Genomic DNA, 17696 nt, shown 5'->3' with positions numbered 1-17696 from the left:
ACGTTTCCCAACTTTCAGGTTAGAATCATCCTCGGTTTCATTTTTTACTTGTGATTCCATCTTTCGTATTCGGCCTTTATCGATTGATTTAATCAGTCGTGGACGTTTGTGACGTTGCACCTAGAGTGCAAGTCACAACAAACTCCAAACCCGCGGGGAAGAGCCGAACGGGTGAGTCCCGTCCCGTCGGGAAACACCCGAAGTTAACCGAAGCCCACCGACGCTCGGCTGAGCCGAACGTCAACCAGCAGTACGACAGCACCCTACCTGCAGGATAGCCGTGACTAGAGAAAGAACGAGGAAGAGAGAGAAAGAACGAGGAAGAAAGAGAGAGAACGAGAGAGAAAGAGAGAGAGAACGACGAGACCAGGAACACAGACACCACACTCAACACCGTTACCCATACACGCCGACGACACCAGGTTAGCCTGCAATCTACCGCCGATCTGCATCTTCCGCCCCCCGCAATACCAACCCTTTCTACCTCACACTCCCCGTCACCCCACACCACCTCTCCCCCGCAATACCGACCCTTCCTACCTCACACTCCCCGTCACCCTACCCCCCCCCCCCCCGCGCGCGTACCTGTGAGTTAGAATTAAGTGACGCTAAGGGCTGAGGCGTGATCAGCCACCGTTATTGTCGACAACCTCATTGTGATGATCTTTTGTAGTTTTAAGTCGACTCCCCCCCGATCGCAACTCATGTAGGCTCCCCCCACAAATACAGACACAAAGTTTTACCTACTCGATCAGTCTCGACTTCCTCGCCCCGTCTCTAATTGTTCCCCCCTTCCACCTAATTAGTGCGGACTCAAAACCCGTCACAAATTGGCGCCCAACGTGGATTACCCACATTTTCACCCTAAATCCGAACAATTAAGAGACAAAACAGAAGAATGAACGCTAACAAAGTACACATAGACTCACGAAACAAAGCTATACAGTTACGAAAATTCGAATAAAGACAGTTGAACACACACACTACCAAACACGATACACACAATGGCAGACCAAGGACACAGAGAACCGCTAGGCCTAGCGCGCGAACACATGGATATACACACACCCGAACGCAACCAAAACTACTCGACACAGAGCGAGCCGCGCGCGACACGAGACCAACAAACGCCGACTCAACCACAGGAAATGAATAGACGTCACACGATAAATTCACCAAACGCAATAAATATAATCGATGCAGCGATCATAGAGAATACACACAACTTACATAGTACACAAATCCAACATCAAGAAAGCCCAGAACCAACAAATCCCACACAAACATACAATACAATCCAGACACCTACACACACGCAAACTAACACGGTAACAACCAATCAAACGAACCGACACTTCACGGGAACAGACACATTTTTAGCCACCAACACACGTAACACACGACTTATACAAAACCTGATAGACCTCGGAGCACTACCAAGCGACAGAAACGAATACGAAGACACACACATATACAGCACACAGTCAATACACCCCACAAACAACCAAAACACGACACACCTAAACCACACACCAAACCCGAACAGTACATACTGGAATCAGCCAGCAATGGCAATGAAAACAATACAAACATAGAACATAAAATACTCAGGAAATACAAACGAAAACATACACGAATTTTTACAAAATCTCCGCGACTACCAAACGGGATACGAAATACACGATACACAATCAATCAACAACCTCAGCCCGATACTCGAAGGTGACGCAAAAAACTGGTACAGATTAAATAGAGGCAAATGGCGAACACTGATAGAATTCGAAAGAGACATTACACATGCATTTCAAGACATACAACACAGGGACAGACTGGAACAAAAAATTAAAAACTAGGTACAAGGACCAACACAAAAAATCACACAATTCCTAATACAATTCAGAACACTACTATCACAACTGAAACCGCCATACCACCCACGAACACAATAAGACTTGGCATACAGAAACATGAAAATAGAATACAAGGCATACATAAAACCATACGACTTCTCGAACTTCGACCAGCTGGAAATAGCCGCGAAAGAATGGGAAGCAAACATCGAATAGGAAAACACAAGACAAACAATATTAAACAACTACGCACACCCACAACAAACCTACACACACCAAACACACCACACACAATACATCCCATACAAGTACGCACAAACACAACCCCGCCCAGCAATACTCCCAACACCAAATATACCACCGGCACTCACAGACAACATACGACGAAACCAAACAAACCAAAACACGCAACAGACTCGATACCCCGCAATCACGTATAACTCACCACACCACACTCAGCAACAAACACAAACGAACTCAAACACAGGCACAACACCACGCAGATGCTTCAACTGCAACCAACCCCGACACTTCAGATGGCAATGCACACAGGTACAGAACCAGGGAAACGAGTAAGGGTTGACCCAGCAAGATATAACAGATAACAACAGAACGGAAAGTAGATTTCACATCAGAATCGAAATACACGGTCACGAATTTAACGCATTAATAGACACAGGCGCGACACACTCATACGTAGGCGCAGAAGTAATACAAATACTACACAACACAGACACACCAATAGACGACACGCCCGACAGAACAGCTACAATGGGAAACGGTACACAGGTGACGATAGAAGGAGCAGTAACACTCCCAATACGCCTCGGCAACATAACAAAAAAAATTGATTTCGGATTAATACCAAACTTAGGCTCGCAATGTATCATTGGGAACGGCGGCTTAATGAGATTTGGAATACAAATAAATTATGGAAAAAACACATGGTCACTTATAGACGACCCACAGACACACTACCACATGCAAGCCAGACCACAAGAACTACCAACACCACTCAAAGAATACATACAAATACATCAAACACGAAAAATACGACACCAATCAACACAAACACACACAAAACAAGCAAAAGCAGCAAATAGATTAGAAGCAACGAAACAACAAACGAACCCGAAAACAACAGAAAGACACGAAAACACAGAAAAAACAACCATAAAACAAAAACCACTTACACCAACACTGCCCAGCACAAAGACACCACCGGAAAACACCCCCCCAAAAGACAACCCACAGAACACACGAATCACAAATCAAAAAATCATACCCACAAACGCACAAACAACAGACGACACACAAACCGACGAAGAAACCGAACCACAGATATGCGCAGGAATACAAGAACTCACACAATCACAACACACACAACTACAGACGACAATACAGCAGAAAATCTCAACACTACCAGGCCAACTCGGCGTAACACACCTAATCAAACACAAAATAGACACACAAGGACACGCACCCATAAAACAAAGATATTATATGGTATCACCAAAAATTAGAGAAGCCATCCACACAGAAATAGACAAAATGCTAAGAGAAGACGTGATAGAACCATCAGAAAGTGAATGGTCGAGCCCAATTGTCATGATAAAAAAGCCAAATAACACATATCGCTTCTGTTTAGACTTCAGAAAAGCAAACTCTGTATCAAAAAAAGATGCATACCCACTACCATACATGACAGCAATATTAGACAAAACTACGGACAGCACAGTACATATCAAGAATCGACTCAAGCCAAGCATACTTCCAAATACCACTCGACGAAGACAGTAAACACATAACTGCCTTTACAGTCCCGGGAATGGGCTTATTTCAATTCAAAAGAATGCCATCCGGACTGACAGGCGCACCGGCGACATTCCAAAGACTACTAGACAGACTCATAGGCCCAGAATGCGAACCATATGCATTCGCATACTTAGACGACATAATAATAGTAACACAAACATTTGACGAACACTTACAAAGACTAGAACAAATACTCAAAAGGATTACAGACGCGGGACTAACAATAAACCCAGAGAAGTGCGAATTCGGATGCGCACAAGTAAAATATCTCGGATACATAGTAGACAGACACGGACTACACATAGACCCCGACAAAACACAACCCATAGAAAACTACCCAAGCCCAAAAACAATAAAACAATTACGGAGACTAATTGGCATGGCATCATGGTACGGACGCTTCATACCTCACTTCGCACACATTACAGAACCACTAACACGACTACTGAAAAAAGATCAGAAATGGCACTGGGGAGAAGAACAAAAAAACGCAATGAACACAATCAAACACGCACTCACATCACCACCCACACTCGCATGCCCAGACTACACACAAACATTCACACTACAAACAGACGCTAGCGGAACAGGGATAGGTGCCGTACTAACACAATCTCTCGATGACGAAGAGCATGTCGTAGCATACGCTAGCCGTGCGCTAAGCGATGCAGAACGAAAATACTCAACCACTGAGAGAGAATGTTTGGCGGTACTCTGGTTCATAAAAAAATTCAGACCCTACGTGGAAGGATACCACTTTAAAGTAATTACAGATCACCACGCACAGAAGTGGCTAAGAGAATTAAAAAACCCCACAGGCCGACTTTCACGATGGGCACTAGAACTATTAGAATACGACTTTGACATTACACACCGAAAAGGTACAATGCACGACGTACCAGACGCACTTTCAAGACGACACGAAGACGAAGAACACATAGAGACAATAGAAGACACGACAGACAAATGGTACACATACAAGAAAACACAAGTACAAACACGCCCAGAGAAAAACGAATCATGGCGAATCAGAAACAAACAACTATACTTCCACCGCCCTAACCCCCTACACTCAAACCTCCTACCAGACACAAACCCATGGAAACTAGTAATACCCAAAGACAAAATAACACACATACTACACGAAAATCACGACGTAACACAAGCAGGCCACTTAGGGATCGAAAAGACATATCAAAGAGTAGCCAAAGAATATTATTGGCCAGGTATGTACAGAGACACAGTAAATTACATAAAAAAATGTGACACATGCCAAAGAATAAAAACAATACAAACACGACCGGCAGGGCTAATGGGTACAAGAATAATAGAAGAACCGTGGACAGTGGTAGCCTCAGACATCATGGGCCCACTCCCACTATCAAAACAAAAAAAAAACAATACATCATAGTTTTCGAAGACCTATACACCAAATGGGTGGAAATTATACCGATACGCAAAGCAAACGCAAAAACAGTAGAACAGACATTCCACTCACACGTAATATCACGATGGGGTACACCACGCATACTACTGACAGAAAACGGCACACCATACATAAACAAACTCATACGCGAACTGACACAAAAATTCAATATAAGACACGCAACAATCCCCCCATACCACGCACAAGCTAACACCGTAGAACGAGTCAACAGAACCGCTAAAACAATGATCCAAGCCTACGTAAACAACGACCACACAGAATGGGACATACACTTACAAGACTTACAATTCGCAATCAATACATGTACACACACATCAACTAAACACACACCAGCCTTTTTGAACCTAGGAAGGGAATTAAATCCTACACAATGTCTAAGAAATCAATTAGAGAACGACGACGAAATAGAATTACAAGACACAGACAGATGGACAGATCACCCGAGACGACTACAAACACTAAGAGACGAAGTACAGAGGCACTTAATAGAAGCAAACGAAAAACAAGCACACTACTACAACCTACGAAGACGAGACACTCAATTCAAGGAAGGAGACAGAGTACTGAAAAAGAACCATACACTCTCATCCGGACCAGAAAGAACGGCAGCAAAGCTAAGTAAAAAATTCATAGGCCCATACATAATCACTAAGAAAATCTCACCGACAATATACGAATTGACAACAGAAAGCGGTAAAAATATAGGAAAATGTCATATAGAAGACCTGAAATTATATACATAATCAAATAAGCAATAAAAGAACCACGCCCGATAACACATCTCGAAAATAAACTAACATGTGTATTCACCCCACAGAAAGACAACATGGAAAACAAACAACCAAGAATACCGGCCCTGATGACACTACGACTGACGAGACCGACGACAATAACAACAAACACAGAGAGAACACCACTACTACAAACACCAGGACAGGCCCCACACCCACACAGATACGGACGCGACGGCACACACCAGACAGAGACCCGACGAACTCTACTACCGACACCCACTACACACACACAGGTAACAAAGACCGCCACGACAGCAACACACACAACAACCATTGCACCCACAACCACCCAGAGACACTCACAAACACACACACCAATGACCACACACACAGCTACACTCTCCGGACCAAGGCAATGCCCAAAATGCAACGGGCTGGTCCGGGGCACAAAATTCCCACAACACATACAGACCTGCACACAAACTAACACAGACACACAACACCCATCACAAATTGTCACACACCCACCAACAGTCACCCAAACCACACGAACCACAACCACGCACACGACGACACACCCACCCACCAACAAAGAAACACCCCACACAACCACACACCCCACATCGACACCAACACCACGACACACACTACCCCCCGCATCACCCCCTTTATGGACACGCACCAGACTCACGAGACCACAGACAACAGAAGACAGAATCCTACAAACATCTGCCAACATGGACACACGCACAGAACCAACGCAGACAAGTCAGACAGACAAAAAACACATAGGACCACCCCCAGAAATAATAGCAATAATTGCAAACTTACAAGCGACGAGCACCCTGGACGACCAACTACGGGCAGAAGGAGACAGATACATGACCAGACGGGCACACCAACGTACAAACACAGACGAGACAGAAGCCAGCACCTCAACACATTAACCACACATCACACATCAGACAGCACCACACAAAACACACCAGGCACCGACACCGACACAGACTCCTCCACCTTCACTGCAGAGACAGTTATACACATCGAAACAACACACACAACCACGCAACAGACACAAACGACGGACGACGACACAGACAATAACACCGACACCACCTCACTCACCGACACAGACGAACATACACAAACACCCCAACCAACCACACACACCAAACGGGACTCAAGACGATACAAAAAACGAAAAACAATACGCAAACAGAAAAAAGAACTAAACAGAAAACACCAGACAAACTGACAACACCAAACGGACGGACGAACAACGACGCACACACAACACGGGACGCAAGACGATACTAGAAAAAAAAAAAAAAAGGGACAAAACAGAAAACACTAAATAAACTGACAACACCAAACCGACGGACGAACAACGACAGACGGAGGCCAAAAAAACAGAACACAACCCAAAAACTCCAACGCAGAATCACGGAGAAGCAACCACGAGCCACAAGGAACAAGGAACAGCGCAAAAACTCACCAAGACCCACGCAGACAAGAGCCACCGAACCAAAACCAAAAATTTAAGTACAAATAGATTAAGAAAAACACCCGAGTTAGTACAAAATAATATAAGAATAGGATAAGTTAGTATAAGAGAAAAAGCATAATTTTGATAAATACACAAGAGACCAAGTAGAATAAGTAGATATAAGACAACCAACAACCCCACACCCAACGCACACCCCGCAAATACAACCCGACCCACATCCCTTACCCCCGACAGATCGGAGCAGACAGCACAGAAACGACGGAAAACACCAAAGGGAGAAAACCAACCCCAAAAGAGAAAACACAGACGAAATGACCACAAAACCCGCCACCGATGCCGGCTCACCCTATGGGCCCCGCCCCGCGTGGGGAGGGGTAAGTGATGACGTTGCACCTAGAGTGCAAGTCATAACAAACCCCAAACCCGCGGGGAAGAGCCGAACGGGTGAGTCCCGTCCCGTCGGGAAACACCCGAAGTTAACCGAAGCCCACCGACGCTCGGCTGAGCCGAACGTCAACCAGCAGTACGACAGCACCCTACCTGCAGGATAGCCGTGACTAGAGAAAGAACGAGGAAGAGAGAGAAAGAACGAGGAAGAAAGAGAGAGAACGAGAGAGAAAGAGAGAGAGAACGACGAGACCAGGAACACAGACACCACACTCAACACCGTTACCCATACACGCCGACGACACCAGGTTAGCCTGCAATCTACCGCCGATCTGCATCTTCCGCCCCCCGCAATACCAACCCTTTCTACCTCACACTCCCCGTCACCCCACACCACCTCTCCCCCGCAATACCGACCCTTCCTACCTCACACTCCCCGTCACCCTACCCCCCCCCCCCCCGCGCGCGTACCTGTGAGTTAGAATTAAGTGACGCTAAGGGCTGAGGCGTGATCAGCCACCGTTATTGTCGACAACCTCATTGTGATGATCTTTTGTAGTTTTAAGTCGACTCCCCCCCGATCGCAACTCATGTAGGCTCCCCCCACAAATACAGACACAAAGTTTTACCTACTCGATCAGTCTCGACTTCCTCGCCCCGTCTCTAATTGTTCCCCCCTTCCACCTAATTAGTGCGGACTCAAAACCCGTCACAAATTGGCGCCCAACGTGGATTACCCACATTTTCACCCTAAATCCGAACAATTAAGAGACAAAACAGAAGAATGAACGCTAACAAAGTACACATAGACTCACGAAACAAAGCTATACAGTTACGAAAATTCGAATAAAGACAGTTGAACACACACACTACCAAACACGATACACACAATGGCAGACCAAGGACACAGAGAACCGCTAGGCCTAGCGCGCGAACACATGGATATACACACACCCGAACGCAACCAAAACTACTCGACACAGAGCGAGCCGCGCGCGACACGAGACCAACAAACGCCGACTCAACCACAGGAAATGAATAGACGTCACACGATAAATTCACCAAACGCAATAAATATAATCGATGCAGCGATCATAGAGAATACACACAACTTACATAGTACACAAATCCAACATCAAGAAAGCCCAGAACCAACAAATCCCACACAAACATACAATACAATCCAGACACCTACACACACGCAAACTAACACGGTAACAACCAATCAAACGAACCGACACTTCACGGGAACAGACACATTTTTAGCCACCAACACACGTAACACACGACTTATACAAAACCTGATAGACCTCGGAGCACTACCAAGCGACAGAAACGAATACGAAGACACACACATATACAGCACACAGTCAATACACCCCACAAACAACCAAAACACGACACACCTAAACCACACACCAAACCCGAACAGTACATACTGGAATCAGCCAGCAATGGCAATGAAAACAATACAAACATAGAACATAAAATACTCAGGAAATACAAACGAAAACATACACGAATTTTTACAAAATCTCCGCGACTACCAAACGGGATACGAAATACACGATACACAATCAATCAACAACCTCAGCCCGATACTCGAAGGTGACGCAAAAAACTGGTACAGATTAAATAGAGGCAAATGGCGAACACTGATAGAATTCGAAAGAGACATTACACATGCATTTCAAGACATACAACACAGGGACAGACTGGAACAAAAAATTAAAAACTAGGTACAAGGACCAACACAAAAAATCACACAATTCCTAATACAATTCAGAACACTACTATCACAACTGAAACCGCCATACCACCCACGAACACAATAAGACTTGGCATACAGAAACATGAAAATAGAATACAAGGCATACATAAAACCATACGACTTCTCGAACTTCGACCAGCTGGAAATAGCCGCGAAAGAATGGGAAGCAAACATCGAATAGGAAAACACAAGACAAACAATATTAAACAACTACGCACACCCACAACAAACCTACACACACCAAACACACCACACACAATACATCCCATACAAGTACGCACAAACACAACCCCGCCCAGCAATACTCCCAACACCAAATATACCACCGGCACTCACAGACAACATACGACGAAACCAAACAAACCAAAACACGCAACAGACTCGATACCCCGCAATCACGTATAACTCACCACACCACACTCAGCAACAAACACAAACGAACTCAAACACAGGCACAACACCACGCAGATGCTTCAACTGCAACCAACCCCGACACTTCAGATGGCAATGCACACAGGTACAGAACCAGGGAAACGAGTAAGGGTTGACCCAGCAAGATATAACAGATAACAACAGAACGGAAAGTAGATTTCACATCAGAATCGAAATACACGGTCACGAATTTAACGCATTAATAGACACAGGCGCGACACACTCATACGTAGGCGCAGAAGTAATACAAATACTACACAACACAGACACACCAATAGACGACACGCCCGACAGAACAGCTACAATGGGAAACGGTACACAGGTGACGATAGAAGGAGCAGTAACACTCCCAATACGCCTCGGCAACATAACAAAAAAAATTGATTTCGGATTAATACCAAACTTAGGCTCGCAATGTATCATTGGGAACGGCGGCTTAATGAGATTTGGAATACAAATAAATTATGGAAAAAACACATGGTCACTTATAGACGACCCACAGACACACTACCACATGCAAGCCAGACCACAAGAACTACCAACACCACTCAAAGAATACATACAAATACATCAAACACGAAAAATACGACACCAATCAACACAAACACACACAAAACAAGCAAAAGCAGCAAATAGATTAGAAGCAACGAAACAACAAACGAACCCGAAAACAACAGAAAGACACGAAAACACAGAAAAAACAACCATAAAACAAAAACCACTTACACCAACACTGCCCAGCACAAAGACACCACCGGAAAACACCCCCCCAAAAGACAACCCACAGAACACACGAATCACAAATCAAAAAATCATACCCACAAACGCACAAACAACAGACGACACACAAACCGACGAAGAAACCGAACCACAGATATGCGCAGGAATACAAGAACTCACACAATCACAACACACACAACTACAGACGACAATACAGCAGAAAATCTCAACACTACCAGGCCAACTCGGCGTAACACACCTAATCAAACACAAAATAGACACACAAGGACACGCACCCATAAAACAAAGATATTATATGGTATCACCAAAAATTAGAGAAGCCATCCACACAGAAATAGACAAAATGCTAAGAGAAGACGTGATAGAACCATCAGAAAGTGAATGGTCGAGCCCAATTGTCATGATAAAAAAGCCAAATAACACATATCGCTTCTGTTTAGACTTCAGAAAAGCAAACTCTGTATCAAAAAAAGATGCATACCCACTACCATACATGACAGCAATATTAGACAAAACTACGGACAGCACAGTACATATCAAGAATCGACTCAAGCCAAGCATACTTCCAAATACCACTCGACGAAGACAGTAAACACATAACTGCCTTTACAGTCCCGGGAATGGGCTTATTTCAATTCAAAAGAATGCCATCCGGACTGACAGGCGCACCGGCGACATTCCAAAGACTACTAGACAGACTCATAGGCCCAGAATGCGAACCATATGCATTCGCATACTTAGACGACATAATAATAGTAACACAAACATTTGACGAACACTTACAAAGACTAGAACAAATACTCAAAAGGATTACAGACGCGGGACTAACAATAAACCCAGAGAAGTGCGAATTCGGATGCGCACAAGTAAAATATCTCGGATACATAGTAGACAGACACGGACTACACATAGACCCCGACAAAACACAACCCATAGAAAACTACCCAAGCCCAAAAACAATAAAACAATTACGGAGACTAATTGGCATGGCATCATGGTACGGACGCTTCATACCTCACTTCGCACACATTACAGAACCACTAACACGACTACTGAAAAAAGACCAGAAATGGCACTGGGGAGAAGAACAAAAAAACGCAATGAACACAATCAAACACGCACTCACATCACCACCCACACTCGCATGCCCAGACTACACACAAACATTCACACTACAAACAGACGCTAGCGGAACAGGGATAGGTGCCGTACTAACACAATCTCTCGATGACGAAGAGCATGTCGTAGCATACGCTAGCCGTGCGCTAAGCGATGCAGAACGAAAATACTCAACCACTGAGAGAGAATGTTTGGCGGTACTCTGGTTCATAAAAAAATTCAGACCCTACGTGGAAGGATACCACTTTAAAGTAATTACAGATCACCACGCACAGAAGTGGCTAAGAGAATTAAAAAACCCCACAGGCCGACTTTCACGATGGGCACTAGAACTATTAGAATACGACTTTGACATTACACACCGAAAAGGTACAATGCACGACGTACCAGACGCACTTTCAAGACGACACGAAGACGAAGAACACATAGAGACAATAGAAGACACGACAGACAAATGGTACACATACAAGAAAACACAAGTACAAACACGCCCAGAGAAAAACGAATCATGGCGAATCAGAAACAAACAACTATACTTCCACCGCCCTAACCCCCTACACTCAAACCTCCTACCAGACACAAACCCATGGAAACTAGTAATACCCAAAGACAAAATAACACACATACTACACGAAAATCACGACGTAACACAAGCAGGCCACTTAGGGATCGAAAAGACATATCAAAGAGTAGCCAAAGAATATTATTGGCCAGGTATGTACAGAGACACAGTAAATTACATAAAAAAATGTGACACATGCCAAAGAATAAAAACAATACAAACACGACCGGCAGGGCTAATGGGTACAAGAATAATAGAAGAACCGTGGACAGTGGTAGCCTCAGACATCATGGGCCCACTCCCACTATCAAAACAAAAAAAAAACAATACATCATAGTTTTCGAAGACCTATACACCAAATGGGTGGAAATTATACCGATACGCAAAGCAAACGCAAAAACAGTAGAACAGACATTCCACTCACACGTAATATCACGATGGGGTACACCACGCATACTACTGACAGAAAACGGCACACCATACATAAACAAACTCATACGCGAACTGACACAAAAATTCAATATAAGACACGCAACAATCCCCCCATACCACGCACAAGCTAACACCGTAGAACGAGTCAACAGAACCGCTAAAACAATGATCCAAGCCTACGTAAACAACGACCACACAGAATGGGACATACACTTACAAGACTTACAATTCGCAATCAATACATGTACACACACATCAACTAAACACACACCAGCCTTTTTGAACCTAGGAAGGGAATTAAATCCTACACAATGTCTAAGAAATCAATTAGAGAACGACGACGAAATAGAATTACAAGACACAGACAGATGGACAGATCACCCGAGACGACTACAAACACTAAGAGACGAAGTACAGAGGCACTTAATAGAAGCAAACGAAAAACAAGCACACTACTACAACCTACGAAGACGAGACACTCAATTCAAGGAAGGAGACAGAGTACTGAAAAAGAACCATACACTCTCATCCGGACCAGAAAGAACGGCAGCAAAGCTAAGTAAAAAATTCATAGGCCCATACATAATCACTAAGAAAATCTCACCGACAATATACGAATTGACAACAGAAAGCGGTAAAAATATAGGAAAATGTCATATAGAAGACCTGAAATTATATACATAATCAAATAAGCAATAAAAGAACCACGCCCGATAACACATCTCGAAAATAAACTAACATGTGTATTCACCCCACAGAAAGACAACATGGAAAACAAACAACCAAGAATACCGGCCCTGATGACACTACGACTGACGAGACCGACGACAATAACAACAAACACAGAGAGAACACCACTACTACAAACACCAGGACAGGCCCCACACCCACACAGATACGGACGCGACGGCACACACCAGACAGAGACCCGACGAACTCTACTACCGACACCCACTACACACACACAGGTAACAAAGACCGCCACGACAGCAACACACACAACAACCATTGCACCCACAACCACCCAGAGACACTCACAAACACACACACCAATGACCACACACACAGCTACACTCTCCGGACCAAGGCAATGCCCAAAATGCAACGGGCTGGTCCGGGGCACAAAATTCCCACAACACATACAGACCTGCACACAAACTAACACAGACACACAACACCCATCACAAATTGTCACACACCCACCAACAGTCACCCAAACCACACGAACCACAACCACGCACACGACGACACACCCACCCACCAACAAAGAAACACCCCACACAACCACACACCCCACATCGACACCAACACCACGACACACACTACCCCCCGCATCACCCCCTTTATGGACACGCACCAGACTCACGAGACCACAGACAACAGAAGACAGAATCCTACAAACATCTGCCAACATGGACACACGCACAGAACCAACGCAGACAAGTCAGACAGACAAAAAACACATAGGACCACCCCCAGAAATAATAGCAATAATTGCAAACTTACAAGCGACGAGCACCCTGGACGACCAACTACGGGCAGAAGGAGACAGATACATGACCAGACGGGCACACCAACGTACAAACACAGACGAGACAGAAGCCAGCACCTCAACACATTAACCACACATCACACATCAGACAGCACCACACAAAACACACCAGGCACCGACACCGACACAGACTCCTCCACCTTCACTGCAGAGACAGTTATACACATCGAAACAACACACACAACCACGCAACAGACACAAACGACGGACGACGACACAGACAATAACACCGACACCACCTCACTCACCGACACAGACGAACATACACAAACACCCCAACCAACCACACACACCAAACGGGACTCAAGACGATACAAAAAACGAAAAACAATACGCAAACAGAAAAAAGAACTAAACAGAAAACACCAGACAAACTGACAACACCAAACGGACGGACGAACAACGACGCACACACAACACGGGACGCAAGACGATACTAGAAAAAAAAAAAAAAAGGGACAAAACAGAAAACACTAAATAAACTGACAACACCAAACCGACGGACGAACAACGACAGACGGAGGCCAAAAAAACAGAACACAACCCAAAAACTCCAACGCAGAATCACGGAGAAGCAACCACGAGCCACAAGGAACAAGGAACAGCGCAAAAACTCACCAAGACCCACGCAGACAAGAGCCACCGAACCAAAACCAAAAATTTAAGTACAAATAGATTAAGAAAAACACCCGAGTTAGTACAAAATAATATAAGAATAGGATAAGTTAGTATAAGAGAAAAAGCATAATTTTGATAAATACACAAGAGACCAAGTAGAATAAGTAGATATAAGACAACCAACAACCCCACACCCAACGCACACCCCGCAAATACAACCCGACCCACATCCCTTACCCCCGACAGATCGGAGCAGACAGCACAGAAACGACGGAAAACACCAAAGGGAGAAAACCAACCCCAAAAGAGAAAACACAGACGAAATGACCACAAAACCCGCCACCGATGCCGGCTCACCCTATGGGCCCCGCCCCGCGTGGGGAGGGGTAAGTGATGACGTTGCACCTAGAGTGCAAGTCATAACAAACCCCAAACCCGCGGGGAAGAGCCGAACGGGTGAGTCCCGTCCCGTCGGGAAACACCCGAAGTTAACCGAAGCCCACCGACGCTCGGCTGAGCCGAACGTCAACCAGCAGTACGACAGCACCCTACCTGCAGGATAGACGTGATTAGAGAAAGAACGAGGAAGAGAGAGAAAGAACGAGGAAGAGAGAGAGAGAACGAGAGAGAGAGAGAGAACGACGAGACCAGGAACACAGACACCACACTCAAACCGTTACACATACACGCCGACGACACCAGGTTAGCCTGCAATCTACCGCTGATCTGCATCTTCCCCCCCCCCCCCCCCCCGCAATACCAACCCTTTCTACCTCACACTCCCCGTCACCCTACACCACCTCCCCCCGCAATATCGACCCTTTCTACCTCACACTCCCCGTCACCCTACACCACCTCCCCCCGCAATATCGACCCTTTCTACCTCACACTCCCCGTCACCCTACACCTCCCCCGCGCGCGTACCTGTAAGTTAGAATTAAGTGACGCTAAGGGCTGAGGCGTGATCAGCCACCGTTATTGTCTACAACCCCATTGTAATAATCTTTTGTAGTTTTAAGTCGACTTCCCCCCGATCGCAACTCATGTACGCTCCCCCCACAAATACAGACACAAAGTTTTACCCACTCGATCAGTCTCGACTTCCTCGCCCCGTCTCTAATTGTTTTCCCCTTCCACCTAATTAGTGCGGACTCAAAACCCGTCACACGTTTATCTAACACTTTATTTTGAATAAATCTTTCTTTATATCTTAAATTTTCTGACATTATTTCACTTATTGTAGACGCAGTGAAAAACATAAACACAAAACACTAAGTGTACGTATTAATCTATACCGTACATAGACTTAGTCTCCAATATATCAAGACTGTTGGGGCCTAAGTAACGTTGCCGGATTGCAATGTATAAAAATGTAAAGTATTGGTGTATACGTGCATATAAGTACTGTGTGGGTAACGTCTCCATGGGTACAGTCTTACACGAAAATTATAGCACATTCTGCTACAAGCTCGTGTGCTCTTTAACCGCGCGCATGATACAACACTTTCTTACAATATTGTACCACGACAACTACCTGGTAGCTCGCGGTAGCGTCGAAGCTCCGAGTTGGGTGAGATCTCGAGTGAGATTGAGGACGCCATCTGTTCGGTATCCCGACGGCACACCATCAAGAAAGTAGTTTTAGTTTCGGTTCCGAGCAATTATCGCTGTGGAGAAGAAGTGGCGAATTTGCAAATTGAGAATAGCGTATGGAGAATTTGTGATTGTTAAGTGACATTTTAGTTAGGGAGCCGCGAGCTCAGTAGAGTAAGGAATAGTGTAGATTACGTGTAACTTTCTGTTCATTTTTAGAATCGCGACGAGCGACTTTTGGTTTATTTTTTTTTTTTTGTTTTTGTATCACCGCTATTGTGAAATATAAGATTCTATTTTACTTCTTTTGTTAAGTAACGTGTGGTTCTAGAGTATCTCTCTCTCTCCAAAAATTACCCCTCCCCTCTCCGCGATACTGAGCTACCGAGCATATTGCCGAGGTATAGCGCATTAACGATTTCGAGACGTGTAAGTCACGCCAGGCGCCCAACAAAACTTCGCAATATTGTTTTTAGATCCAGGGTACATCGTGGACGCCGAATTATTGTGCACGCGGTAAGTTCTCGGTCATTTTCTCCGAGTGACCGAGGAGCGGGAAAAATCCACGTCACAGCGCATAGCGCAACACTGTATCATTTCTTTTGTTGTTTTGAATTATTTATTTCAATTAAAACTTACTCTGGTTCATTATCAAAAGTTTGTACGACGCGTCCGTTTCTCTGTCCTACACGGTTTTTTTTCATTCTGAATATTACCTTGCGTGTAAAATCGACACGCGTTGTGTTTGGGTCATCAACCCAAGTGAAGAAGTAGGAAGGCGACTTTGTTTACGCCGAGTTCGCGGTCAGAAGGGAGTGCCGGGAAACTCGTGTCTCTGAACAGATGACATACACCTCACTCTCTTGTCTCCCATCGGTAGCAAAAACGACACAGTTCTTGTCCTACGTGAGGGAGCATGAGAGGGAAGTGCTTGTTCATGAACCAAGGCGGATTTGGAATCACCTCATTCCGTATAACTTATTGATTCAGGGTGTTTTTGGGTTGGAAAGACCGATCCTTCCTTTTGCCCGTCAGAGGAGGTCCTTTATATTATCCAAATTTACCTTAATTTCAGAGGTTAGGGCGAAAGAACTACACAATAACGGGGTTTTCTCATAGGTACAAGTCTCAAGAAA

At 44.8% G+C, this 17696-nt stretch overlaps 2 protein-coding genes across 2 annotated transcripts; both read left to right on the top strand.

Moving 5' to 3' along the window:
- The first annotated feature begins 371 nt into the window (after positions 1–371).
- On the top strand, positions 372–6793 carry LOC124181952 (integumentary mucin A.1-like). The gene is made up of 2 exons (XM_046568707.1): positions 372–422; positions 5930–6793. Exon 2 carries the CDS (start codon positions 5939–5941, stop codon positions 6791–6793), a length of 855 nt encoding a protein of 284 aa, XP_046424663.1. The 5' UTR covers positions 372–422; positions 5930–5938.
- Positions 6794–7997: 1204 nt separating this feature from the next.
- LOC124181938 (integumentary mucin A.1-like) lies at positions 7998–14419 on the top strand. Its single transcript, XM_046568671.1, has 2 exons — positions 7998–8048; positions 13556–14419. Exon 2 carries the CDS (start codon positions 13565–13567, stop codon positions 14417–14419), a length of 855 nt encoding a protein of 284 aa, XP_046424627.1. The 5' UTR covers positions 7998–8048; positions 13556–13564.
- Positions 14420–17696: the final 3277 nt, after the last annotated feature.

This window comes from Neodiprion fabricii, chromosome 1 (assembly GCF_021155785.1).
Source record: "Neodiprion fabricii isolate iyNeoFabr1 chromosome 1, iyNeoFabr1.1, whole genome shotgun sequence".
Lineage (NCBI taxonomy): Eukaryota > Metazoa > Arthropoda > Insecta > Hymenoptera > Diprionidae > Neodiprion > Neodiprion fabricii.
The sequence above is the reverse complement of the archived record's forward strand: the minus strand, read 5'-3'. Positions and strand labels throughout refer to the sequence as shown.